This window comes from Meriones unguiculatus, chromosome 2 (genome assembly GCF_030254825.1).
Source record: "Meriones unguiculatus strain TT.TT164.6M chromosome 2, Bangor_MerUng_6.1, whole genome shotgun sequence".
In the NCBI taxonomy this organism is placed as follows: domain Eukaryota; kingdom Metazoa; phylum Chordata; class Mammalia; order Rodentia; family Muridae; genus Meriones; species Meriones unguiculatus.
Window position 1 is genome coordinate 100969471 of NC_083350.1, and position 27978 is coordinate 100997448.

Genomic DNA, 27978 nt, shown 5'->3' on the forward strand with positions numbered 1-27978 from the left:
AATTTAAACATATTGAAATAAAAGTGATCGCAGCACTAATCGCCTACCTGAGAAACCCTGGATGCTCCTAGTTTCCTTTAATTTTTCCGAACCTTTGGTGGAGGTATTTGTGCTAACAGTTGGAGTCTGAAAAACTGAACAACAACATCTATTAGGAACCAAATAGGAAACCTTTTTTCCCCATGCTGGGGAGCAAACCCATGATTCTGGGCATGCCAGGCATGCATTCTACCCTATAAGCCCATACCTTGATTTCTTTTTGGTTGAGACAATATCTCTGTTTGGCTCAGGCTGGTCTAAACCAGCTGTGTCACCTAGGCCAGACTCAGATCTGTAGTGCCACGTCCTGGGACTGCAGGCACGTGCCGCCACACCTAGCAGGCTGCAGCTTTATTGTCACCACCTCCGTCCTTTTTCAGTGACAGAATTCCCAAATCATAAAAACATTCGAGTTTGTTTTCTTTTAAACAAAATCATCTTGTGGGTAAACTCTTATCTACTTTACCTTCTTCTTACATAAAATGGCAAGTCCTGATACCAAACTGTCCCTGGTCCTTTCTAGAGAAAGTGTGTCACCATAGTGGTGACAGTGGAAACCTTACAATTTTCACCTAAAATACAAACATTACAGTTTGTGTACAGTTGGGATCAAGTGTCATGGTGGTCCAATACAATGAATGTGCTGCTCCGAGAGATGGAAAGAGATTCCAGTTCTTGATTCTTAGGTCTGGTCCACAAGAGACCTAGCACTGTTTTGTTTCTGTCCTGCAAAGCATGCAGGGTATAGTGGTTTGAATGGGTATGGCCCTCACAGACTCATATATTTGAATATTTGTTCCCCAGTTGATGGAAAGGGCTAGTAGGTGTGGTCTTATAGAAGTTGTTGAATCACTGGGGGTAGACTTTGCCATTTCAAAATCCCATGCTAGGCTCAGTCTCTCGCTCTTTCTCTGCCTCCAACTTGCAGATCAGGAGGTAGCCGTCACTGGTCAGGGTCATGCCTGTCTGTCTGCTGCCACACTCCCCACCATCATGGTCATGGAATCACCCTCTGAACCTGTAAGAAAGCTCCCAACTAAATGCCTTCTTTTATGCTTTCTTGATCATGGTGTTTCTTCACAGCAATAGAGCAGAAATTAAGACATAGGGTTTCCTAAAGAAATCTGAGACAGCACATCCCTTTTGTTGAGTTTTACTATTTGTGCTAATGAGTGCTAGATGTAGGGACTGATGAAAAGACAGAACCAGGAAACTTTCAGTGCAGAGACAGATGAGCCATATTTAAAGACATGCTCATCCTTGGGCCGCCACTGTCAAGCTCTTGAATAAAAGAGTGAACAAAAAGCCCTAACGGAGAATGAATCTGGCACAGCATGCTTGAGTGAAGAAAGATGGAAGGAAGAAAATGATCATCTGTGCTAGGAGGGAAGATCGATAAAGCAGCAACAGAAGAGTTGAGGAGACTCAGAGATACTGTACAGAACCTTAACTAACTCCACTGACAATCAAGCTCGGGCCTCCCATCAATACCTGAGTTTGTTTCCTCATGAGAACTCATTTGGCCTTCAAAGACCTAATGAGCAACTGTTGGACAGTAAACCATTAAGCAGTAACCCTGAGAACAAAGCCCTATTCTTCCACAAAGGATGATAGAGGAAATAATGAGAATTCTTGAAGGAAACCAGACACAATCACTCTACTGAGCTTTAAGGTGCAGTCCTAAGCCACATCTTTGCAGCTTCAAATAATGCCCTGACTAGTTATTCTCAGGAATACTGCTTATTCATGCAACAGAAAGACCAGCAGGTTCTCCACTTGCTTTAAGGTGAAACAGATGTTTTCATTATTATTCGCTCCCCTCTAGATCTCTAAAGGGTCACATATAATAAGCCACTATTATATGGATGTGTGTTTGTTTGTTTATCTTTTGGGGGTTTTGTAGTTTTATTTGTTTGTTTGGTTGGTTTATTTGGTTGGTTTTTAGTGTTTCAAGACAGGGTTTCTCTGTGTAGCCTTGGCTGTCCTGGAACTTGCTCTGTAGTCCTGGCCGACCTCAAGCTCAGAGATCCACCTGTCTCTGCCTTGCAAGTGCTGGGATTAAAGGTGTGCACCACCACCACCAGCTGAAAACAAATTCTAAAGCCACATAAATGCTTAAAACAAAATATGAAAGGATGGTTACTTAAAAAGATAAAAATAAAGGATCCCGGTTGGCACTGGCACTGAATAAATGCTTGTTCTATCGAGTTAGCAAAACACCAATGACTTACTATAAACAAACAAACACAGCCTTCTTAGAAGTCTACTGACCTGCTATGCAAGAGTAAACTAAAAACTAAAAAAAAAAAAAAGCATCTTGTTGATATTAATCCAAGGAGAAAAAATTAAATAATAAAACTTATTTGGGAAGTGGGCAACAAGTTCACATTTACAAAATGTAACCAACTATACCCTTGAATTTGGCTTCAAGTGTATTCTGTGCAATTACTTCTGGGCAGCCACTACCTTCCAGTTGATCAAGAAGTATAACAGCTATGCGGTTCTGGGTGTGAATTAATTCAAGATGCAGGTCCATCATGAAGCTATTTGCTGAGATAGGCTTGTAAGTGTCTCCATCTAGGTCCTGAGAGTTCTTCAGTCCAGTAGAGTTGAAGAAGAAGAAATTAAAAGAAAAACGGTTATCAAAACAGCCTTTAAAATAGCTATGGCTTATTATCTTTCAAGATCTGTCTTATTCATAGCCATTCAATTCTGCTCACTTCTAGTCCTGAGCTCACATGATGTCCTCTTAGTGTGTTCTCTTAGAGTGTCCTCTATGCTGACAAACCCAAAGACACTTACTTTCCTTGATTTCTTCCGGGAAGAGCTATTTCTGGCCTCTGAGAAGAAAGTTTCCACAAAGCCCCCCCCCTTTTTTTCCTTCCTGCAATGCTAGCTTCTTCCCACTTAAGGAAAACATCAACCCAGTATGAGATGGGCACGCTCTCACCTTGGCATAACAGTGGTCGATTACAGATAATCCATCCGACAGAGAGTTCAGCATACGAGTCCAGTTCATGGCAGTGATGGATTTATTGAGGAGTTCATATGCATAAAAGAACTGCTCCATGGGTGTTCGCTAGAACAATTACAAACAAAAAGGAAAAACTGAAACGTTTTAACAATCACTCAAAACCAAACAACAGAAACTTGGTCTATCCAACGTCAGTTTTACTAAATAATCTTGGCTAAAGACCAAGAACAGTCGAAGAAGATGAAAGTCACATACTTTGCCATTTTCTAAAAACAAACTTTCACAAACATGTATTTCAGTTATATTCATTGTCCTAAGATATTAGTTGTACTGAACATACAGGTAAATGTTAAATATAAAGTTCACATAAGTTTAGCTAGTCCTTTACACATTCAATTTGAAAACTTACTGCTTTTTTAAAATCTCAGAACCTCAGAGCTAGAAAATTAGACTTGGAGTCCATAAAAACCAACATGGCATGATTTTCCAAAAGCTACATATCTTTTTGACATCATTTTTCTCCTAGGAAGCCTACTACAGAACAAAGACTTATCAGCCCTCTTCAAATGCTCTTCTCAGAATCTTTTGCACATGTGGGTGAGTAAAACCAAAGCCCCCTAGGCTGCCATCCACGAAGTCACTCTGCCTGCTGCCCCAACAAGGAGCTGCTTGTCCTGAATCTGAATTTTTTTTTTCCATTCGTTCGTGTTACCTGAACTGGTATTTGTTTGTTTACCACTGTCACCATGCATGTGCCCTGACCAACATGTAATATCACTTTTTAAATGTTTAAATACTTCTAATTTCTCCATCATAAATTTCTTCTGGCCGCTTTCTTCCCTTAGCCATAAGCGTAGGCTGGTGTTGGCACCTTAGTGGCTCAGGCAGAGTGATCACAACATAGGTGCTCTCACTGTGCTCTAAGCACCCCAGCAGAAAAAGGCTGAACGCACGTCCAGGGCTGTTGGAAAACATGGGGAGGCAAGGGCTAAGAACACTGCTGGAGGGCAGTTAGCTCCCTGCCATTCTCACGAGCTGCCTCGGAAGTCCTTGTGACTAAGGAAACCTGGGAGGCAACCAACAGCCTCAAGCACATGGGTGAACTGCCAACAGGTAAATTCGCATCTTTCTTCGGCCACCACAGATTATGAACTTCTTATTACAAAGTCAATCAAGTGTCCTTCGTTAGAAAACTAGCCAACCATATGTCATATAGAACCAACCAAGCATGTCATATAGAAATGACATGCTTCAGATGCTGTACCAGAAGTCCCCTGTAACCCAAAGGTGACTAAAGAAGGGAAGTGGGAGGATGACTCATCTTTGGGTGGAATTCTGAAGAGCATGTCCCTGTCATTCGTGTGTCTGCTGATGGGAATGTACAGTGCTGTAACTAAATACCCTGCAATGACTTGTGTCTATACATGAAACCAAAGCATCACTTCCTGTGTAGTCTTTATGGTGCTTTTTTTAAACCCTGATTCAGTCTTCATCTGTCTAAAGCTTCTAAAATACATTGGATAGAAAAATGGTGGAACCCTTTTGTGGTTATATCAGAATAAACGGACGGTTTTGAAATCTTGTGCCACAGCTATGACATCAGCTGGAGGACTCTGAATACTTTTTCAGGCCTTCTGTTTCCAGCTGTTAAAAGCTATGGTTTGGAAGCTTGGCTGTTGATTTTGTCAAATGCTTCATTTGCATCTCATTGTGAACTGGCATACCCATATGTTTTTCTTTGTTCTTTAACGTGGAAACATGTTATACTGCCTTATAGTATATAATGTATATAGTATATAATGTTCCTTTGCTAATGTTGAATCAGCCTGAGTTTCCTGGAATGTACACAATATGATCACACATAACCAGTCAGCACATCTGTCCCAACAAAAGCCATAGGCTCAGGGAGGTTTCTACCCACTCAAGTAACAAAGCCACCTGAGGATGAGGACTAGGATGAAAAACCACTGGGGTGATACTTTCTCCCATGCACTCCTCCTCTCAGGACTGAAACTGAGGCATCTCCCCATAAAACCAATTTTTCCCAAGTATACTTTATAGTGTTTTATTTGTAGAATGCAGTCTTTTGTAGGCCCTACATTAGGAGGCAGCTCGACGCCAGCTCCATCTTTCATGAGCTGAGATTTTATCTTCTTCCCTCGGGCAGCTGTTTTAACAATCTATGCCCGCTTGTGGCAATGCCCGGCAACCCACTGCAGCACCCACCTGCCTGCCCACTATTCTGGTTTTCACGTCCCATTTCTTCTGTGGCCTCTGGAATTTTCCTTACTTTCTGGTGAGCTTCACAATGTGCTTGAGGCAATCTGTTCAGCTCTGGCCAACGTGTCTAGGTGTCTTCCAAAAAAGAGATGTCTAGGTTGTTGTTTAGCCAAAAACAGAGGTTACTAAGGATATGTGTGTGCATGTATTTTCGTGTGTGTGTGTATGTGTGTGTGTGTGTGTGTGTGTGTGTGTGGCCACATACACACCTGCATACAGTGCACATATGCACGCCTGTGGTGGAAAAGAGAGACTATCAGCTGTAATTATTCAGGGGTCATCTGCCTTCCTGAGTCAGGGTCTCTCAGTTAGGTTCAGCTAGCTTGCCAGTGAGCTCCTGCTATCTGCCTACCTCTACCTCTTCACCCTAGGATTACACGCATGAGCCATCACTCCTGGCTTCTTACACAGGTCCTGGAGATTGAACCTCAGGGCCTCACACTAGTTCAACAAATACATTAATGCCTGAGCTATTGCCCCAGCCCTAGGGATGCCTGTTTGGTTTTGTTTGTTTGTTTGTTTGGGGGGGGGGTTGTTTTTGTTTTCATTTTTGTTTCTTTTATCGAGACAGGGTTTCTCTGCAGCCTCACAGAGATCCACCTGGCTCTGGGGACAGCTTTTTGATACCAAAACTTTTCAAGATTTTTCAAAGACAACCACATCCTCTTGTCATCTTCACCGTGACTACCATGTTCAACATCTTCACTATCACAGCCAATGCCAGATTAGAACTTGCTCGCAGAATAGGGATAATTGCACTGCATGTTCTTTTAATTGCCAGAGCTCTAAAGGCATATACTCATTAGTCACAATTTGTATAAGCCATTTGTTGAAAACATGCTACATTTTCTGCAAGTTTGAAGTTGTCTTAAATCCTGTCCTCACAATGGCAGCCCTTAATATTTTTCACAGAGCGCTTTGCATGTGTGCGAGAGATACTGTTTTTTCCACCTAGAGAATGCTAGGTGAGCACATAAGTCTTAGACTCTCCTTCAAGAATTCTCTTCCACACACAGATCTGAGACTAAGTTGTACTCCACCTGAAACAAACAGCTAACGTACACAAGGTACCGATCCCCAGGATGCCACCCGTGTGTCAGTTAAATGGGGTAACAACCCAGCAGAACAGCTACAATTATAATTTCACAGATAAAGACACTTGAACAGATCGTGTAATTTGTTCTCGTTCGTGCAAATAGTCAACATCCTAGTCAAGACTGGACTGTGAGTCTATCCAAAACAAACACTAGGCTCTGGGTGCACCAGGGAATTGCCAGTACACCAGCCACCGTGTGCCCCCACCATCTGTGCACTACACAGAGATAAATGCCTGTCATTCACACCTTTGTCATCACAGACTTCCTGTTTTGGCCATTTCTCGAGACATGGTAGTAAACCACTTGGAGCAAAGGACACAGTTTTGTGACTCCAGTAACAGCAGCAATACCTCACCAATGGCCTTCAGATTCTTGGTTGTGAGAAATCCAACATCTAAGAAAGCCATTCTGTTTAGTGGCTTTAGTTGCTAGAAAACTTCAAGCCAAAAAGCCTGGCCCTCTATAACTTGTGCTAGGGCTCCTGGGCCTTCCCCATCACAGCATAGAGAAGAAGAGCTAAGCCTGTGATTGTCACACTCTAGTGTCCTTAAGAGTTGAAATGATGAGTGGTTGTATCTGGAGTGAGAAATGAGAGGCTGCATATTGTGTAAGCATTGCAAAGGAGCCCTGACCAGACCCTGTTGGACAATTATGCCTCCTCTGCCTCTTAGGTAGAGCAGTTTCTGTTCCCAGTGTGAGATCTCTCAATTCTAGCTCTCTCCACAAGACACTACTAAAGATGAAGAATTCAAATGAGTATCCCTGGACCTCGTAATTAGAAAAGGAATGTTCATTTGAGAAGGCACAGTCAAACCCCTCTTGGTGATAGTTGCTTGGTGCCAAGTTAGGATTTATCTGTTATGCCAAGTATGGCAGAAAGATGAAACTGTTCCTTTGAACTGAGTGCTTGCAGGGCTGTGAGATGACTCAGTGGGTAAAGACCCTTGCAGCCAAGCCTGGCCATGTGAGTTCAATCCCAAGACTCATGTTGTGGAAGGAGAGAAGCAACTCCCAAAAGATGTCCTCTGGCCTCTTCACATGCTCGGTGGTACATGCGTTCAAGCACACACACAATAAACATTTTTAAGTGGCTTTAACCTATGGAACAACATCTAAGGTTGATGTCTGGCTTCAACACACACAGAAACACACACACACACACACACAGAAACACACACACACACACATCAGAAAAACACTGAATCTGTGCTGAGCATGTTCTCGGCATTATTTCCTAAACAATATAGTATGCTATTGACATAGCCCACTGTGTTCAGTATTAAAAGTAACCGAGAGGCCGTGAAGTATACAGGAGGGCATGCCCAGGTTATATATAAACACTGTACCACCTGACACAAGAAACGACACATTCACTCATGTTGGCACCTGTGAGGGTCCCAGAAGCAAGCCACCAGGGATGCTGGAAACTATCCAAAAATAATCAGTCTCATAAGCTTCATTATAAGGTTCTTCAGAGATTTCAAAAAGGACAGCAGTTAATAGCAAACGATAGGGCAAGTGCTGCCAAAATAACCTTACAAAAAGTAAGGGAAGGCTACGTGTTAGGAACACAAGATGAGCTGGGTAGTGGTGCACATCTTTCACCCCAGCACTTGGGAAGCAGAAACGGGTGGATCTCTGTGAGTTCAAGGCCAGCCTGGTCTACAGAGTAAGTTCTAGGACAGTGCAGTCTACAAAGTAAAACCTTGTCTCAAAAAATTTTTTTAATAAAAAATATGAGAGAAACTAAAAGTGGGCATAGGAAAATGAAACAGAATATCAATCCAGTAAAGTTGCATATTTTTTTGCATATTGTTAAACACGCCCCAATGTCAATGCAATTTTCACAACTTAGTCTACAGTTTATCAAATATATCAAGACAAACCAAAACATTCACTTGCTTCCTCTCTAGAAAAGCATTTTAAAGTCATCCATGAAATATGAGGACCCTGAGAAAATACTTCCTGGTTGAAAAGAGGAATTTTGTTCTCAAATAATAAACACGTGGTGTTCTACATGTCCTTAGAAAAACTGCACAGTTCATAGGCCAAGTGTGGCTCCCTGGGGAATCCCACAGCAAAGGAACCTGTTGTGTTGAATCTAAACTCTTCCATAGCTGTTTGCCATGACTTCTGCTCCTGAAACACAGGACCAGACTCACAAAGGGCAAGCTACATGCATCGCTTTATGCACTGCCTATAAACAGGAGAGGCGCCAAGCATCATATGCATATTACAAGACAGTAATATGCATATATTCTAAGAAAATACTGTAAGTAAAATACTGTAAAAAATAAATAATAATAATGAGGAAGAGCCATGTATCCCCCTCCCTTTTCCTTCAAGATAAAGCTTACTGGGCGCTCCCTGAGTGCCATCAGCATCCTTGGGGCACACCAACCAGCCTGCCGGTGGCAGGTGCTGAGTAGAGCACCCCCACTCCTTAAACCTATGACTAAGGACTCGAAACAACCCCTCTTGGTGATAGTTGCTTGGTACCAATTTTCTTAGAATTTACCTATTATGCCAAGTAAAACGCTGGAGAGATGGTTAAGCATGAGTACTGCTCTCAAAGGACCTGAGTGTAATTTCTCCAGTCTCACAGCTCTAGCTCTGAGAGAGCTACCACCATCTTCTGGCTTCTACAGGAACTGTATTCATGTGTACACACACACACACACACACACACACACACACGCACGCACGCACGCACACAAAGACTGCCTAAGTATTCGTGTCACTCTTTCTTTTAAACCTGTAGCCCCTGCTATAGAGAGGCAACGTGGGAGGCGGAGCATTACACAGAGATGGGAATTCTCAAGGCCTCAGCACCTGGATACATTTCTACTGTGACCCACTACACATTTACAGATTTGATACCGAAAGTAAGAATTCACATTCTTCACCATGTTTTCTATAATGCATCCCAGTACCTTTAACATCGGGAGGACTTCTGGGATCCCTTTTGGAGTCCCCGGGAACTCCTCTGGCCCTTTCTTTGCATACATATCTGAAAGGGAAAAAAAGTGAGGAAAAAGAGTGAGATGAGAAAAAAATAAAGAGAAGAAAGAAAAGGAAAACACAGAAGGACAAGAGAAAGACAAAATAAAAATACAGGAGTGAATCCAGATCATCAAGGTAGGGTACTGAATCGATTCATCTTTTTAATTACTTATTGATCTTAGATGTGACTCACTACCAGAATTTGACAAAATATCAAAATGTTCCTTTGTGTCCTTAAGGTTTTATTTATATAAAATAATATTTGAAAAAATCAAAAGAAGGGGGAGAGAGAAAGACCTGGAGAGGACAGGAGCTCCACAAGGAGACCAACAGAACCAAAATATCTGGACACAGAGGTCTTTTCTGAGACTGATACTCCAACCAAAGACCATGCATGGAGATAACCTAGAACCCCTGCACAGATGTAGCCCATGGCAGCTCAGCGTCCCAATGGGTTCCCTAGTAATGGGAACTGGACTGTCTCTTACATGAACTCAGGGGCTGGCTCTTTGATCACCTCCCCCTGGAGGGTGGAGGGGAGGTAGCAGCCTTACCAGGCCACAGAGGAAGACAATGCAGCCAGTCCTGATGAGACCTGATAGGCTAGGGTCAGATGGAAGGGGAGGAGGACCTCTCCTCTCAGTCCTGGGGAGGGGGATAGGGGAGGGGCATGGAAGAAGGAGGAGGGAGGGTGAGATTGGGAGGGGATGAGGGAGGGGGCTACAGCTGGGATACAAAGTAAATAAATTGTAATAAATAATTTTTGAAAAATCAAGAATCTTCTTTCTCAAAAAGATGATGTCAGGCTAGTCATGGCCATCCCTCTATGTTCTTCTATAAAGTTTATTTAAAAGAATGACACAACCTTAATGGACCAAGACAAATGCCAAGGAAACCCAGTCTAAGCTAAAGCAATATAAATTATAAGACAGCACCACATTTCCTAATTTAAAATATACTTGTTAATTCCAACTAAACAACATATTAATTATTTAATTTGTAAATTCCAATATTGATGGCAACATCATAACAAAAAATAAGAACATTGGGTCCTGTTTAGCCTGGTTATGAATGAACAATGTAAAACAATAATCTTCCAAAAGTGAATACAACTGAATAAGATCGTTTGGATTTTGTTTTTTGTTTTAGCACTTGTGCTCTCTTTTATTTATTATTTATACAGTATTCTACCTACACGCCAGAAGAGGGCACCAGATCTCATTAAAAATGGTTGTGAGCCACCAAGTGGTTGCTGGGTATTGAACCTTTGGAAGAACAGCCAGTGCCCTTAACCTCTGAGCCAAATCTCTAGTCCTTTGTTTGAGCTTTCTGATTCTAATAATAGGTACCCTAGAAAATATCTCTTGGCTGCAGAAAAGATAGAATGTGTTTTTTGGACTCATAAACCAAGGAGGTAATAAAATAGTAAATATTTTACTATTTTAAAAGGAGCTTGGGAAGGAAATCACGGAGTGTAGAAAGGCAGGAATGTAAGCCTGGTGTGGTGGCACAGGTTTGCAATCACAACACTTGGAAAAGAGATGCAAGAGGATCAGAAGTTCGAGTCCTGCCATTGCTACACAGTGAGTTCAAAGCCAGCCTAAGTGAGACTTCATCTCATTAAAAACAAAAACAGGCACAAAGTCTACTTCTCGTACTGGATACTACAAGAATTCTGAAAAGAGAAAGTGGGAAGCCATTTTAGAGCCTTGAGGAGCAGCAGTGATGGCAAATCAGGAATAAGAGAATAAATATGGTGAACCATCGCTTCCTCCCATGAATACTTATTGGTGGGTGTTTTTCTGTGACAGCCAGGGTAGCCAGAGCCCAAAGTACACCAGCACACAAAGATATTTTCTTCACTCATGAAGGTTTATTAAGAAACAAATGAGGAAAACCATGAATAGAAGTGAGAAAGGAACAAAGAAAAATGAGGACAGAGAAAGGGGAGCGTGTGCTAGTTAGGAATGAAGGCATACGAAGGTGAGGGAAAGCACGGAGCATCTGATCTAATCTTCCCCCCCCCACCTGGTTAAACCTGTGCCATTATCTCTCTCACTATAAATCACCAATGAAGCCCAATAATGACATGTCTAGCTCCCACTCATAGCAGTAGTCCTGTATTCTAAGTTACGCTTTCATCGTTACATTTGTCTACGCTAACAATCCCATCATGCATTTCATCCAGCATTTACCTGAAGCTTTTTTGGATTTTCTTTGCAGGGTTCCCAAAGATTCTAATATGTCACATAATCGTAATGTGATCTCTGCCACCATTACAATGTCCAAATTTTTCAAGTTATAGCAGTGAATCACTTCACTTATATGCCACAGGAGATAAACCCACTATGAGGAGAAAATGCAAATTGAAATCAATTAAAAGTATTTCATGTAGAGCGGCAACGTTTTCTAACTTTAGTCCTCCTTTGAGCCTCCCCTGATCACAACGAAGTGTTATGTTGGCTTCCTCGTTAATAAACAGCAGAAAGTGACTTTAACAAGATATTTAACAATAAATACATTTCCAAAACTCCACAAACATTCACCTGCTTTGAGTGTGTGATCCTGTAGTGACAATGGCAAGCTTACAGTGTTATCATTACGTATTGTCAAACATTCGCTATATTCTCAAAGCACCACGTCAGACAAGTGGCGGGGTGTTTCTGGCTCCATCCTAGGTGCTCAGACCTTGACTGTCATGCCTACCTCCACGAAGCATAACACGTAAGCCAGCCGGCATTCTCTGGGACCTATGACAAAATGGCATTTATCTGCCCTTACCATCATCTAATAGAGATCATGATCAAAATGTCAGAGCCGGGCATCCCAGTACAATCAGTTATAGGAAACTCAGAAACACTGGAGCTAAAGCATTTATTACCAAATATTTTATCTCAAATTCCCAGTCTTACAATGTCCAAATCCTCCCAGCTTCTCCTTCCAATAGACAAAAACAGTCCTGTTAAGTACTATGTGTGATATATGTGATGCATGTGTAATAAATATATAACATATTATCGTGGGAAGAAAAGTCCCCTGACACTCCCGACTTATTTGTGCTCCTGTTATTACTCTTCTTAACGGATGCCATCTAAACTCATATTGCCTAGACATGTTGTCTTTGTTCCTTTCTTTAAAAAATGAAACCGTTTTCAGTCTTTGAAACCAAACTGGGCCGGGGCATGGCAGCACACATTCTGAGAAAGGTTCAATGAGCGCTACCAAGAGTAACTTCTTAACGCACACATCTGCCAAGGGCAGGGGTTATGGGGCGAATAACAGGGAAGGCCTAAATCAGAAAGGAGACTCGACTTGAATTAAAAAAAAAAAAAAACAAAACAAAACAAAACTAATGAGAATGGAAAGCAAAACGGAATACTTTGTTTGTGCTGATCCTGTGAGAATACTTTGTAAAGTCGTTTTTCGGTATGCTGAGCCTTTGAATTCCTAGCTTGCATTTCTGCCATAAGAATGTTATTATATCCACAACGATGTCCTTTTCCGGCTGAACACCCTAAAAACAAAAGTGATGAGTGTGTGAGTAGGAAGGATACGCTGAGTGGCCCTAATACTCAGTGGGTGTCAGGCAACGCTCTGTAAGCGCTTCATACGTCCTGCCCACATCATTTACCCCTTGTTGAATCAGTGCCCTAAGCTAAGTGCAGGACATAGGCCAGGAGAGCCCACGTGGTTTTCCCCACAGCTAAATGGCCCGGAAGTTGCAGGTGAGGAGGAGTCAGGCGTAAGCAGTCAGGCTCCGTGAGTCTCACCTAGCACTGTTGGACACTAGATCGGCTCTCTTAATGAGAGAAAGGAGAGAGAGAGAGAGAGGGAGAGAGAGAGGGAGAGAGCTGCATCATGTCTCACTCCTGGAATGCCAGTACCTGGGAGAAGGAAACAGCAAACTCCTGAGTTCATAGGACCCTGAGATACACAGTAAGTCCCTCTTTCCAAATCCAAGTGTGTGGGCAGACCAGAGCCACTGCACATGGCCCCTTTCCAAATTCTGGCCATTATGTGAAAACTGACAATAAGCAGGCAATGTCACCATGGCTGAAAAGCACCAGGGCCACATTTCACTAAATATATTCACTCTTCCTCAGAACCACTGTCTGAGTCCCCTCATCATTAGATGAAATGCAGCTAGCCTAGGACGTTTCCCTAAAGGAGCAAAGTTACCCCTGAAATGATGATGGTAAAAAGAAACTGAAGGTGTCAAGTCTTCAGCCAACTCAAGTCACTGGACGAGCAGATCCTGTCGTGTTGTAAGCATGGTATTAAGCTAGGTGAGGCTATGAAAAGGTACTTCCTTCTCTACACCCTTATAATGTATTTTAAAGAGTTACTTCACCTTTTGAGGGACACAAACACAGTAATGAAGAACTGATGTCAAAGTAAAAATATCTTCTGAGTATCCACAACTCCTCACACAAGACTCTGCATGTGAAAAGCAGAAGCAAATGAGAGCAGGATAGCAACTGTGAAACAACAAGTACAAAACACAGACTTTTACAGAAATGGCACAAATGTTATCTGCACTATTTGTCATGTCAATGTTTGTCACATCAATAAGCTATTTAAAATGTGGTCATGTCAGAATTAATCTCAGTAGCTCTAATTCAATTAAAATATACTAGTTTTTTATTATCAATCCACAATGCATTTCTCAACTGTGTCCAAAGAGAAATGAAAGATTATTAGAATAGTCTAAAATGTGGTGAGTGAAGAAAATGTATAAAGGTGTTTATTCGGGTACTGATAGAAGTAGAAGGCCTATCATTATGGGTACAAATGATTTGCTGCAAGTGAGAGGCTATGTGATGCCTAAAAGAACATGGAAAATATAGAAACGTGGAATAAAATAATTCTCACTGATATAAAGGCAGACTGGATATTAAATTATGCATACAACGATGCTTAAATCATCAAAGTCCTAGAAAGAAAAATGCTGCTGGAAAGAAGGAACACAACCAGACCTTCTCTTTGCTCAGCCTTTGCCATCCTCCTTTGCCCTCTGCCCTTTGCTCAGCAGCCCTGCTGACATCACTCTGACTGTAACTCCCACAGAGGACGTCCTTCTTGTGTCAAAGGCAGTTTCATGATCATATCCATGTCTGCACAAAGTCTAGGAACCATCTCACCCGACATGCAGCTTCTTCTGACCTACCACACTCTAAACACCCACCATATCTCCCAGCCGCACATTCACCCTTGCTAGTTGCTCCTTCATCAGGCGCACTTCCTAGTCCCTCTGCCTTGAACAGGTTTTGTCTCAACTCACCTGAAAAGACCATGCTTTCTTACATAAAGCACTGTTTTTTTTTTTCAAAAATTCAGATACTCACCATGACAAGCTATGTGTTTTAGATAAACTTGAATGAACTGTCCTTCCTTATCATTAGTCAAAGGAAAGACCACACCTTTGCTTTTCTTCAAATTGATCAGTGGCTCTACTGCAAGCAGAAGCATTAATTCCTTCTCTGCTTTCTTTAACTCAGGGCTATCCTGCTTCTGAGAAAAATATAACCCACAAGGTAATTAGCAAGTCGACAGCATTTTTAAGAAAACAAAAAACAAAGAGCTTTGCATGTGTTACCTGGAGGAAGCGAAGAAGATGTGCAGCTACTGAGTCAAATAACCCCCATTCTTCATAATTAAAAGCCAATTTTGCAAATTTCACAGCAGCATCCACGGAAATGCTATTTTTCCTTTCTATTATATGCTCCAGGAGGCATGTTTTGGGGAAATCAAGTTTTCCACTTGGATCAAGATTTGAAACTAGAAAATGAGAGAGGAATATTGGTATGTCATTCATACAAGGAGACATTTATTAGATATCAGCTATCAGACACTATCAGGCTCTAGGAAACAGTGAGAAAGAAGTGGGCACTGTCTCCAGCCTCACTGTCACAGAGTGGCAGGACAACACTCAGGACAAATGAGAAACCTAAGTGGGAAAATGCTCAGTGCTATGGAGAAAAATAAGAAGGGCATCAAACAAAGGTCTGAGGGAGGGCATTCCCTAAGGCCACTCAGGAGGAGAAGCATGGCAAGCTGGAGTGATGGTCAGAGCAAAAGAACACTTGCTACTCTTGCAGAGGACCCAGGTTTGGTTGTGAGCACCCACATGGCAACTCACAATTGTCTATAATTCAAGTTCCAGGAGGGTCAATGGCTTCTTCTGGTCTCTGTAGGCACCAGGGCATCAGGCACATATATAGTGCACATACATGCACTCAGGCAAAACATCCATACACATAAAATAAAAATAAATAATTTTTTAGATGGATGAGGAGTATGGAATATAGAGAACTAGCAACAGTCAATTACCCCCACAGGTAGCTTGACATTAGGAACAAGATCCAAAGAAGAAAGTGAGTTCAGCTAGTGATTTAAATAAGCCCCGGTAGATATATCCACAGCAGACTGCAGGATCAGCTATGAGCTAAGAAACATCATCAAATAAGGGAAGGCAGAGAGAGAAAAGGCTGCCAAGGAGTGTTTGGTGAAAAGAGTCAACAGGAGCAAGTACTACAGAACCTACAGAACAGTGTGGGAGCAAAGCACTGAGGAGTGAGCTTTCACTGAAGAAAAAGGAGACTGACTGTCTTTGAGTTTTTCCATAGTATGGTAGGGATAGAGGCTGCCTGATGGTTAGATGGATGGAAAGAAGACTTGAAAGCAGAGAACATAGGCAACTGTCTTGGCATATCTGACCATCTCAAAGACATCCAGGGAAGAAGATGAAAGAATATCTGTGATAAGGAGCCTGCTTGGAAGAATTTGACTTGAAGACATGAAGAAGTGGAGATGTACTCTTCCCATTTCACTGAAAACTATGTACAGGGTAAATGCGGATGAGGCAAGTTTTAGAATTTGAGTGGATGAGATCAAAGAAATTTTCACTTGACAACTTTTTTTGTCCCCTAAAAAACGGAATAGGGGCTGTCTGTGACTAAGTTGTCTGCCTTTGGATCCCTTTCACATAGCTGGGTTGCATTGTCTGGCCTCAGTGGGAGACAATGCACTTAGCCCTGCTGTGACTTGATGTGCCAGGGTGGGTTGGTACCCATGGGGCCTCCCTCCCATTCTCTGAGGAGGAGAAGAAAGAGAAGTGATGAGTTAAGCTGCAACTGGGAAAAGAGGAGAGTGGGGGCTATGGTCAGGCTGCAAAGTGATTGAATGAATGAATGAATGAATAAATAAATAAATAAATAAATAAATAAATAAATAAATAAATGGAAAGAAATTAAAACAGGGAAAAAAATAGATTTTTCTCACATACAATATTCTGATCATGGGTTCCCTTCCCCCAAAGTATGGGTTTACTGCCCTCAGGTGGACAGACACACACAAACACACACACACACACACAAAACCTACAGTTACACAAGCTAACATCTGGCTTCCCACCTCTCCTTCTACATAGAGATTAGAGTCAAATCTGCCAGCTACTTCAAGGCCACAGAAGGTAAGTCTGGGGAGAAAATTAAATATGCGAGTATTTACAAAGAAAACCACAAAGTAAGCATCCTTTACCACAGGAAGCAGAAAAGTAGATCGGGGTAAATGGGAACTTAAGTATGACTATTCTCTCAGAAGCAAGAGGGCCTCAGAAGCATGAGGTGAGAACCGGGTGCCTAGAGAAAGGGTCGAGGGGAGACTGCACCTGGGGTCTACCAGTGGTGAAAACATGTCAGTTAGTGAACAGAGTGGCAGGACAGAAAAAAAAAAAGCACAAATGAGTGACTGGAAATTCACATTGAGGAGCCTTTTCAGAAGTAACAGAAAAGAACAAAAGGGATACAAGGAAAATAATAAGATGGGAGGTTAGTGGTGAATGTAAAAATGTTGGCTTATAGATGCAAAAATGTTGACATTTGTTTAATATGTATCTTGACAGAAAAAAGGTAGACGTAGGGAAGAAATGAGAAAGTAATGGGAAATGTTTTAAAAAAAATACAAGAGCTCATAATGTCTCCTGTATCACTGGACCCAGTATGATGAAACATAAAAATAATGAAAGAAAAATAAAAGTATGAAAGCTACAGTCTATAAGAGAATGAGGTTTAACTAACATTGAACTTCCCCTACAGAAACTCTGTGTCCAACACACTGAGATAGAGTATGCAGATGTTAAAACAAACAAGCTTTATAAATAACTAATGTTTTATATCCATTGTCAGGATGCTTCAAAGTCCTCAGTGTTTAGACTTGAGCAAAAAAAATAAAATTGGATAGATGCAATGAAAAATAGCAAGTAACCATTTTTTCTGCTGGATGAAAAGTACAAATTAATAAAACTATTGATTGCCTTACAAAAGCATATGTAGGGCAGCAGGAAGGCAGATGTTTCTTAAACCTGACATAAAAAGGATTAATTATAAAGGGTACATTGGCAAACTAGACTACATTAAAATTTAAGAATTTCTGGAGGCTGGAGAGATGTGGCTCAGCAGTTAAAAGTACTGGCTGCTTTTCCAGAGAAGTCAGGCTTGATTCCCAGAAGCCACAAAGTGGCTCACAACCATCATTACATCTGGTTCCAGGGGATCAGACAGCCTCTTCTGGTCCCCACCGGCACCAAGCACACAGTGACACACAGCATCCATGCAGGTAAAAGTCTCAGACACATAAAATAAAAATAAAATTAAGAATTTCTGTGCAACAGATACCCCTGAGAGAATGAAGAGGGGCTAGAAAGATGGCTCAGCTGGCAAAGAGCTCGCCATGATTTCAGTTTACACATGTAACATGCCAGGCATGGCAGCGTGTTCCTGTAATCCATAGCTAAAGAAGCAGAGATGGGAGGATCCATAGGCTGGCTGGCCAGTAAGTCTAACAAAATCAATGACCCTGTCTCCAAAAAAAGGGGGGGGGTTTGAGGGAGCTAATTGAAATCATTCTCTTGTGAATGATTTCAATTCACACACACCACTCAATGAACAACAACAAAAAAGAAACCCTTAACAAATCAGGAATTAAAGAAACTGTCTTCATCTGAAAAAAAAAAAAATCCATAAAAGCCCTTTAGTTAATGTCTGAACTAAAAGTAAAATGTTGAAGGTTTTCCATCTTATGGTCAAATTGCTGCGACGGCAACCATCAGCATGCGTTTCTGGTGATTCTAGTCAGTGCAACAAGTCAAGAAATTAAATGATTAAAACTTGGAAAGAAAAAATGTAATTGTCATTACTCAAAGATGATTATACATTTTAGAAAATCAAAAAACCCTATAAATGAATTATTTATAAGCACGGTCACTGGATTCAAGGTCAATATGTAAATTTGATAAATTATTTCATCGTGCTGAAGGTATTTGTTTTCAGTGTCTACCATGAAATATTAACATTTTGTTTACATATCAAAAGCTCTCTTCCGGCCATAAACAGTTCTGAGACAACATCCCGAAGCTCTGTTTCTTCTGTGACCAGCGGGCCAGTCTGTAGGATTCGCCTGTTGGAGTCGGAGAGCGCTTCCATGACAGCCAGAAACCGGGACGAGGTGCTATCAAATAGCTCATCCAGCAGCCGTTCTGTGGTGGTCCGTGGCCACACCATCTAGAGCAAGAGAGAAAACCAATGTGGCTGGGAGGCAAAGGCTATGGCCTCCTTAGCTAATGCTGAGGGAACACTTAGTTCAACAGGGTGACGGTTGCTTTCAGGCCTTTTATGTGTCTGCAAACTCCATTTAACTATGTCATGATACCAAAGACTCTGCTTTTACTTATGTGCCAGTGTTTCCAAGGTGGTACAGAGTTCTCTGTGGCCACTCATCGGGGTAGCACTGTCTCCTTGCTTTGTGGAACTTTTGTGACAGTTCTAGGGAGCTCATACTCGAACTTCATTGGCCTGGCAATCACTCAGGGGTACCTTTTAGATTCAAGGTCAAATGTCTAGAAAATTAGTGGGTTTAGGTCAGATAAACCCTGTGTTTATAAATGCTGCAGGAAAGTCTTCATGCAGAATGTCCTCAAACTCAAACCTGAAACACTGTTTGATGTTGCTAGGGGTTTGGTGGTTAGTGCTATGGAAGGCTTGACCGGCTATCTACACCCAAAGCAAGCAGCTCTGCAGGCTCTCAGACTTCCTTCACATCCGGCCACGGGATAGCGCCCTCAGGCGCTTACTTTAAAACTATTGTCTCTGACAAATGGCCTGTTCTCTGCCTATAGATTTCCAACAAGGAGACTGGTGCCTGTAAGTTGCCATTTCCAGATAGAAAATGCTGACCACGTTTCCCATGATCCCTTTGCATGTTTCTTCTTCTTAGGGAGAAAATTGGAAAGACAGAAGCCAGATGAAGCTGACTTGAGTGATGCTAGCTTCCCCACCCATTGGCTTCTGTGTCTTTGATTCCATAGACCTCAAGAAAACTTGAACTTTATGCCTTGCCCTCTCTCCACCAAAAGAGGTGAGGGCGCCTCTGAAGATCTGTACTAGAGGTTCAAACAGTGCTTAAAATATACTTAAATAGTGTAATAAGCTTTTATAAAAGAAAGGCTATCCTCCCCTAAAGAGTGAAACGAACAGCCAGCCTGGGCTACATAGTGAATTCTAGACCACCCTGGGCTACAAAGTAAGACCCTGTATCCAAAAAAAAATAAAAAAAATAATAGAATTAAATAAAAAAAAATAAAATTTAAAAAGTTTTGCCACGAGAGTTATTCATTCAATGAAGTCTGACCAAAATAACTGAAGTATAATATAACTTTATGCAGAAATGTAAACATTTTCTGAAGATGTGTTTGATTTCACTATAAGAATAACTACAGCTCCTGACTGGATGCTATGTAATGGCAGCCCTGAAAGTTCAGATATTTAATTGGGTTTCCATAAGGAAACAGCGAAGGTTTGTGAGAAAGAAAAGCAAAATGTCCCTGCCCCATTACAGAGGGCAGCATCATTACTTAACAATGCCTGAGGCTGGTCCTCCAGCAGCTAGGCAAGAAACTGCCTGCGGTGTGGGAGCCACCCTCAGCATCTGGGGACACAGAGCAGTGTGGGATATGAGGTCAAATATATGTGTTAGATTCTTTTCAGGGATCAGTACTCAAAACAGTCATGCTCATAACAGTGGGTTGGCCCTGTGCCCAAGACAATGTTTGTAAATATTATTAACTTAAAAGAAAAAGAGGGGATCATCCCTAAGTAGTGTCAGCTATACAGGGAGAGCACTTGGCATTGGGGCTGCGAGAAGGCACTGCACACAGGATCGCCTTCCAAGGCTGCCAGCTGGGTGTGTGACGCGGAGCACTGACTTCTTCATGTGTAGTGGGAAAACACCAGGTGTTTTCTTAGTTCCCTTCCAGGTTCTGAGATCCTGTGGCTCCTCTGTCAGAACCTGCTCATTCCCCCCACCTCCACCCCACCCCCACCCACCCACCCCATCCTTGCTTTCATTTCCAAACCCTGAATAGCCACCCAGAGGAGAGCTAACGGACGCTGGCTAGAACAGATGGGAATAGCTCAGGGAAGGAGGAGAACTGAGCCCAGAGGGACACTGAGCTCAGAAAGGCAACACGGAAGAGTAAAGAAGGAAAGACAGGAGGATGGGAGGATGGGAGGAAAAGGTTGAATCCCAACGAGAGTGCCTGACTCACTCCCCCAAGACAGTATTTAAGGCTGAGGTTGGGATGGGGCCATGTGACTAGTGAGGACACCTCAGAAGTATGCCACTTCCATGCTAGGCATCGTGGCTCCTCCAAGCTTCCTGTTATCCTCTCCAGGAAAGCCAGCAATGTCTAACCAATAAGAGTTTCTCCCACACCTGGTCCTGAACAGCCATTTAGCAGACACTGCTGGCCCCTAACTCCAATTGGAAAACTATTTTCAGACCGTCTGAGATGTGGGGGTGATTTGTTGCTGTAGTGTTGTCTGTGCATGACACTCCCAATGGTAAGCCTACAGCTAATGAGAAAACCTCAAAGCTAACGAAAGTGACTAAGGACTGTGCAGGCCTCCTCAGAGGACCGTCCATTGCAAGGCGCTTTCACACAGCCTTTCCCAAGCTCATCGCCAGCAACTCATCCATTAACATTGCAAAACTGGGATAATGGAAGGCACGAAAAAGAGAAAGGGATGCAGTGAGGCCATGTCTCTGTTGGGAAGACATTCCATTGCTCTAAAATCTGGGGCAGGATTTAATCATCAGCAAGTAGGGTCAAACAATACAAAGGAATAACAGGTGCATACTGCCAGATGGTCTGGAGAAGGAAGACCTTGGGGACTTACGCTTTGAGCTTCCTTTAGGTTAATTCTTATCTTCGGTCTAAACACGGTTTTGTTTTTTCTTCTAGACTCAAATACTCCTCTCTTGAAGATCATCACGGCCATCTGTCTCCACGAGAAGAATCATATATGAAATAAAAACAGGACATATGCCTCAGCCACTAAGATTGAGCGCTTTATCAATAGTGCCATGCACTAAATTTCTTCCATTTCATGAAATTTTCATACCTTTATCGTGGCTTCTCTGTAATATTTTCGGGACTCATCCTGAGCCTGAGAGGAACTCATTAATTCCAGTTGCCTTAACTCATCAATTTTAGCTAACCCACGCCGAGCAAATGCCTGTGTTGCAATTAAAACAAATTTAATTCACAATAGGTTGGAGAACAGTGATTAAAAATGTATAAAAATGGTATGTTTTGATGTCGGAGGCATTTGATTTAATCTGAATTAAACTGCGGGCTGCTGTTGACTCCTGATAACGCAGCAGCTCTCCCATCTATCATCTATGAGCACCATTAAGCTCTATAAATCTAAAGTTAATAAACACCCTGACACATTGACTTGATGAATTATATAATTTTTAGAATAAAGCCAAAATGTGGGTGAAACAGAACCTTTGTACAGAGTACTGCTCTCCTAAATGCATGCAAGAATTCTCACGCTTGGATACACAGGCACACAGGCACACGTACATCCGTATACCATCCTGAGATGGTCTTCAGGAAGTTCAGCCTTCCGAATATAACATGTGAAGTGATCTCTTCAAACATTCCCAGGATGACCACTGCACTGTGCGGTCTCTGAAAGGCCTTCTTTGTTTTCAAATCCCCAATACCCACCGTACAGAGACCTGAAGAGGGACAAAGAGGCTGGGAGAGGGTGGGCTAGATCATGGAACCATTTCACCACTGTGATGATTCTCTAAAGACAACAACAAGGGTTCAGAAGACCCCTTGAGGAGAGCTGAGTAGTAAAAGATTACATCACAGGTGGCTCCAGAGTGCAACAGATTGCACTTCTAGAATTTCATGTCATTGATTTGCCCATTTTTTAAATAGTTTGTTTACTCATAGCTTTTAATAAAGAGAGTTCCAGGACATCTATAATATTCAACATAATGAATGTATAAATTTTCCAGTAAACAAGAATCCCAACAGGAATGAAAAGGTCGAAACTACCCGTGCTCCATCCCTTATCTCTTCAGGAGCAGTGCTACGAACTGAGCCTCCCTCGCACACTCAAGTCAAACGTGCATATGTGCTGAGCAGTGTCTAGAATTAAAACAATCCTAGCAGGGTTTAAATTCAGCTGCTCTTCTAGCTAGGGACTGCTACCATCTAACAGTTGAGAATTAAATCAGGCAGAAAAAAATGTAAGAAACCATGAATGCCCAAATCGTGTATATCAGGTTGTGAAGAGTAGACATGAGCACAGCTACGAAAGCTGAGTCCTGCACCAGGCCCCAGCCAAGGAAGGGGCTAAAGGAACACTGGGATCCAAGCAGCAGTCCTCTTACCATGCTGCCTTACCACGCTGCCTATGCATCGTGGGGCAAGGATGTGTCGCCCTGAAGAAAGAGTACAGTTTCCTAATTGTCCCCAAGGCCACAGTCACAGACAAGTGAGTATGCTTTTAAATTTATACTGAGGTTCTGTGCCAGCTTGTTACATGTTCTGTCTAAAAGATGTACCAAACAGGAGGGGTGGGGTTGGGGAGGGGTAAATATAGTAAGTCTGGAAGGAGAGAAAAACCAAGATAAATGTATAATGGCTACAATGGAATCTAAAACTAAGCAGGGAAGGAAGGCGCTTCTGTGTGAGAACAAACTGAGGGAAAGGAAGATGCTGGAAACTAAAAGCAGAAAAGAACAAAGAGGGCTGGGGAGCTGGCTCCATGGGTGCAGTCTTGCTACACAAGCGTGGGGACCTGAGTTTGGATGCCCAGAACTCAAGCAAAGCCCAACACAGTAGCTCACATCTGCAGTCTCCGTGGGGACCTGAGTTTGGATGCCCAGAACCCAAGCAAAGCCCAACACAGCAGCTCCCATCTGCAGTCTCCGTGTCTGCTGTGACGCTGTGGGAAGCAGAGACAGGCAAATCTCTGCAACCTCATGGGCCAACTAGCCTGGAGTCAGCAACAGCAGACAAGAGACTCTGTCTGAAACAGAACAAAAAGCAAGCGCAAGCGCCGAGACCCAAGGTAGTCCTCGACCTCCACATGTGCAGTGCGGTGCCTGCGTGCACGCATGTGTGTGCACGCAAACACACCCCCCACACACACACCATACACATGAAAGAATAAGGAATAAAAGGAGCAAGGAAGCTGGCAGAACAAGAGTCAAGGAAAGTACAATGCAGAGCAAGAAACCCACAGAATGGAATAACCAAGATGTTTTCAGATAAAAACCAGGAGTGTCTTGGCTTTGCTTCTTTTCGGTTCTCTGGCTGGTGTGTTGCCTTGAGACATCTAAAGGAGAGAGTATATACATGCTAAGCTGTATTTCAAATGCTGAAGCCACCTGCATTAGAAAGCCACCTACCTCCCCGTGGATGGCAGCCTGGCAGTCATAGTGGCACTGGCAGACAGCAGTATAGAGCGTGGCTCTCCACGTCAGATGCCTGACGGACAGGAGTGGGACAGAGGACTCCATGCACATGCTGGCCCACAGCAGGAATTCTAAGGCCTGGAAAGCAGAGAGCACAGTTGGAGTGATTTTCATCTCTCACACTATCCGTAATAATATTATTGAGAATTATCAAAGTCTACGGTTGAGTTCAGGTTGTTGGCTTATTCCTATCAGTTACTGTAAACAATGAGTCAAAGAAAACTAGCATTTTACGTGTGGACATGTCTGTGTGCGCACATACTCAAGCCAAAGTCAACACTAAGCATCTTCACCAACTGCTCTCCATTTTATTCTTTGAAACAGAGGCTCTTCACTGAACTGGGGCCTCACTGATTCAGCTGAGCTAGCTGGTCAACTAGATAGCAGGAGAAGCTTCTCTCCTCCTTCCCAAAGCAGAGATTACAAGCATGCAGCTGTGCCTGCCTTCTCTTTAAACATAGGGGTCTGGAAATCAAACTCAGGTGTTCATGTTTGTAACACAAACATTTTACCAGGAGCCCATCTCCCCATCCCTACCCCTTAATTTTTGTTTTTAATTCAAGTTGAGAAAGTCCCAAAACTCAAAGTAGCTGTTTTAGTTTATTTACTGTTCTAGAATAGTTCCTTAAGAGGCCTGTGAGCTGACCTCATTTTCAGAAATATTCTTCAAGTGTGAACTGTAGTCTAGGAGTTATTCAAAGCTGCTAGTTTGTCTGTGGAGTTGGCGGGTTATTTTGGTTGAGACGGATCTGTGAAGTGGAAAGGGTTTACCACTGGAGAGTTCAATGCTCATTAGAAACAGTTGGACTGAAATCAGATAAACTAAGGCTGTATTCCCATTTCAGGGTCTCTCTAGACCTCAATCTTCTTATCTGTATAATGGGTGCTTTAACAATCCCAGCCATGCTGCCCTAGAGAAAGAACCAATGTGTATGATGGGCTTGTTAAGTACTTGTTAAGTACATGTCCTAATTAGGGTTCCTATTGTTATGATGAAACACCATGACCCAAAAAGCAAACTGGGGGAGAAAGGGTTTATTTGGCTTACACTTCCACATTGTAGTTCATCATTGAAAGAAGTCAACTCACCGGGCTTGGAGGCACATGCCTTTAGTCCCAGGACTCAGGCAGGCAGAGGCAGGCAGAGCTCTGTGAGATCAAGGCCAGCCCGATCTACAAAGTGAGTCCAGGACTGCCAAGGCTACACAGAGAAACCTTGTATTAAAAAAATAATTAAAAGAAGAAGAAAAAGTCAACTAAAGTAGGGCAGTGATCTGAAGGCAGGAGCTCATGCAGAGACCATGGAGGGGTGCTGTTTACTGACTTGTTCTTCATGGCTTGCTTTCTTATAGAACTCAAGACCACCAACCTAGGGGTGGCCCCACCAACAATGGCTGGGCCCTCCCATACCAATCACTAATTAAGAAAATGCCCTAGAGGTTTGCCTACAGCCCAATCTTCTGGAAGCATTTTCTTGATTCAGGTTCCTTCCTCTCACATGACTACAGCTTGTGTCAAGTTGACATAAAACTACCTCACATAGTACTCTAGAAATGGAGCCAAGAGAACCGAAAAGAGGAAAGCTGGCAAGTATCCTGGATCCTTAAGAAATAACAACTTTGAGCAGCAGAATAAAACCTCTCTTCTAGTGAGAAGATATGCCTTCCAAAACTAAAGAAGAATTTGTGCCCAGCACGGTGGTGCACACCTCTAATCCCTGCACTCAGGAGACAGAGGCAGATGGATCTCTGTGAGTTCGAGACCAGCCTGGTCTAGAAAGCATGTCTAGGACAACCAGGGCTACACAGAGAAACCCTGTCTCTAAAAACAAAACAGAGCAAGCAAGCAAACAAAGACTAAAGAATAATTTCTTCAGTGGATCAATGACCGGCCTTGCAAAGGAAATGCATCCAAAAGGTCCTATGGCTTTGTGGACACAGAGCAAATCCACCAGGTTCATGTAGTATTCAATAATAAAAATGAGAAAGACAGAGGTGAAGAAACTACTGGACGCAGATGAGAACTGAACACCAGTGTGCAAGCTTTGCTAACCCTTAAGCTCCTCCCATTAGATTGGGGAGCTTGTGCATCTTCCTCATCACTGTTACCCCAAATCACCTAATGGGTAGTAGGCAAACTGACCTTCACTAAAGGGGCAGTTCGCCCTGAAGGCTGTGGAAATACATCAAGCAATCGTAGAAATGGAAGGGCTGGAGGCCCCCCTAACTTTCTTCCCATCAACATCACTGGCACCACCACTGGACATCCCCATCCTCCCCTGCCAAGAGCTCCTACCCCAGTAACAAGGGCAGTTTTCAACCTGAGAAAATAACAACTTCATAATCTAAACTAAAATCCACCTTGATACACTTCCAGCACTTGGTCATAGCTAGATTTTCTGAAAAAGTACCAAACAACCCAAAACTCACCTCCAATCACAGCCTTCCAAGGACCTGGGACTACCTGAGCTCCCCATGGGATCTGTCTCGGGATAGATTTCCCAGGTCTTTGTGGAGCCCATTGAACTCTGTCCCCACCCAGCATGGCTGGTGTTTAGTGACCTCACTCTAGGGTGTGTGGGTGACTACAGTGAAAAGATTCGGGCCTAGTCCTGAAGACACATCACTGCCAAGTCAGCCCCATGGTGCCTTGGTGGTGCTTTTGGCCACTGCTGCCACTGTTGTTGGCTTATTTTGCTGGCATCATTGGAAACTCCCATTTCTCGTCAGAACCTCTGCTGTCTCACACCCACTGCCCCACAACAACCCTATTTTTGGATCACTGTGGTCCAGAGAGTATAGGGTGAAATTATGCATAAATACCCTCTTCAAATCAGCATGCCTTTGCAAAGTCCCTCGGGCCTTCTGCAATGAGAAATTTCGTGTTTCAAAATAAAAATAGCTTCCATTCACAGTCATTCACATTATACTTGGGTTTCACTCTAAGAGTTGGAATTAAAAAAAAATCAAAGAGTATATTGCCAGAAGGGACCTTAAGTTAAATCTAACCTAATCTGACTCAGAGGGCCTGAACTGCTTCTGAGGGAGAGATGAAGTGGGGCTGGAATTCAAGTCTTTGAACTGCTAAGTGGAGCATTCTTTCCACCACACAGAGAAGCCTTGACGAAGGAGAGAAGTGTGCCAAAACCCACTGGAAAACCTGCTTTTAAGTTTGGAGATGAAAAGGCATTTTTAAATGGGGGTGGGGGGGATTCAGTTTGTAGTGTTTTGTTTTTTTTTTTCTCTAGCCCTACAGGCTAGAAATAATTATTTTTATTAAAAAGAATGGATGGGCTACAGCAGAACAATTTTTCTTCACAGAAAAACAAACCTTCAAAAAGCCAAAACATAGATGGAGTGAAACTATGGATGCAACAAAAGTGTGTTTCAGGTGTCAGCAGGAAAAACACACACAGTAAATCAGCTCAGCCACAGGATGGCACTGCAGCCTCATGAATCATTGCTTTATGTCCAGAGCCATCTCAAGGTTGACTGCAAGTTTATATGTTACATGGTTGATTTAATAGCTGTGCAAGCCAAATATTTTACCGAAATGGCTATAAAAGTAAAACATAAGCCCATACCTTTGCTAGTATATTCTTTAACATTTGTTGAGTCCCAGACTGCAGGTGTAAATGCCTCAGAAGATGCTAGATTTATTCTGTGGCCCAAAGCAGTCACTCAACCGCTAGGAACAGCACTGTAGAGTAGATGGCTTCCTGGTACTGCTCAAGCGTATGCTGGTGAG

General features: G+C 42.6%; 1 protein-coding gene across 1 annotated transcript in view; it reads right to left on the reverse strand.

The window, feature by feature from the left end:
* Cfap54 (cilia and flagella associated protein 54) overlaps window positions 1-27978 on the reverse strand; it is a 339812-nt gene that overhangs the window by 250105 nt on the left and 61729 nt on the right. Inside the window, exons 9-21 of the mRNA XM_060377920.1 lie at window positions 24166-24309; window positions 21852-21965; window positions 21627-21728; window positions 18755-18953; window positions 14990-15171; window positions 14739-14904; window positions 13745-13830; window positions 12773-12907; window positions 11589-11739; window positions 9324-9400; window positions 2990-3118; window positions 2452-2632; window positions 48-134 (exon numbers count right to left, since the gene is read on the reverse strand). Coding sequence (XP_060233903.1) covers window positions 48-134; window positions 2452-2632; window positions 2990-3118; window positions 9324-9400; window positions 11589-11739; window positions 12773-12907; window positions 13745-13830; window positions 14739-14904; window positions 14990-15171; window positions 18755-18953; window positions 21627-21728; window positions 21852-21965; window positions 24166-24309 — 1753 coding nt within the window. The remainder of the gene's footprint in view (window positions 1-47; window positions 135-2451; window positions 2633-2989; window positions 3119-9323; window positions 9401-11588; window positions 11740-12772; window positions 12908-13744; window positions 13831-14738; window positions 14905-14989; window positions 15172-18754; window positions 18954-21626; window positions 21729-21851; window positions 21966-24165; window positions 24310-27978) is intronic.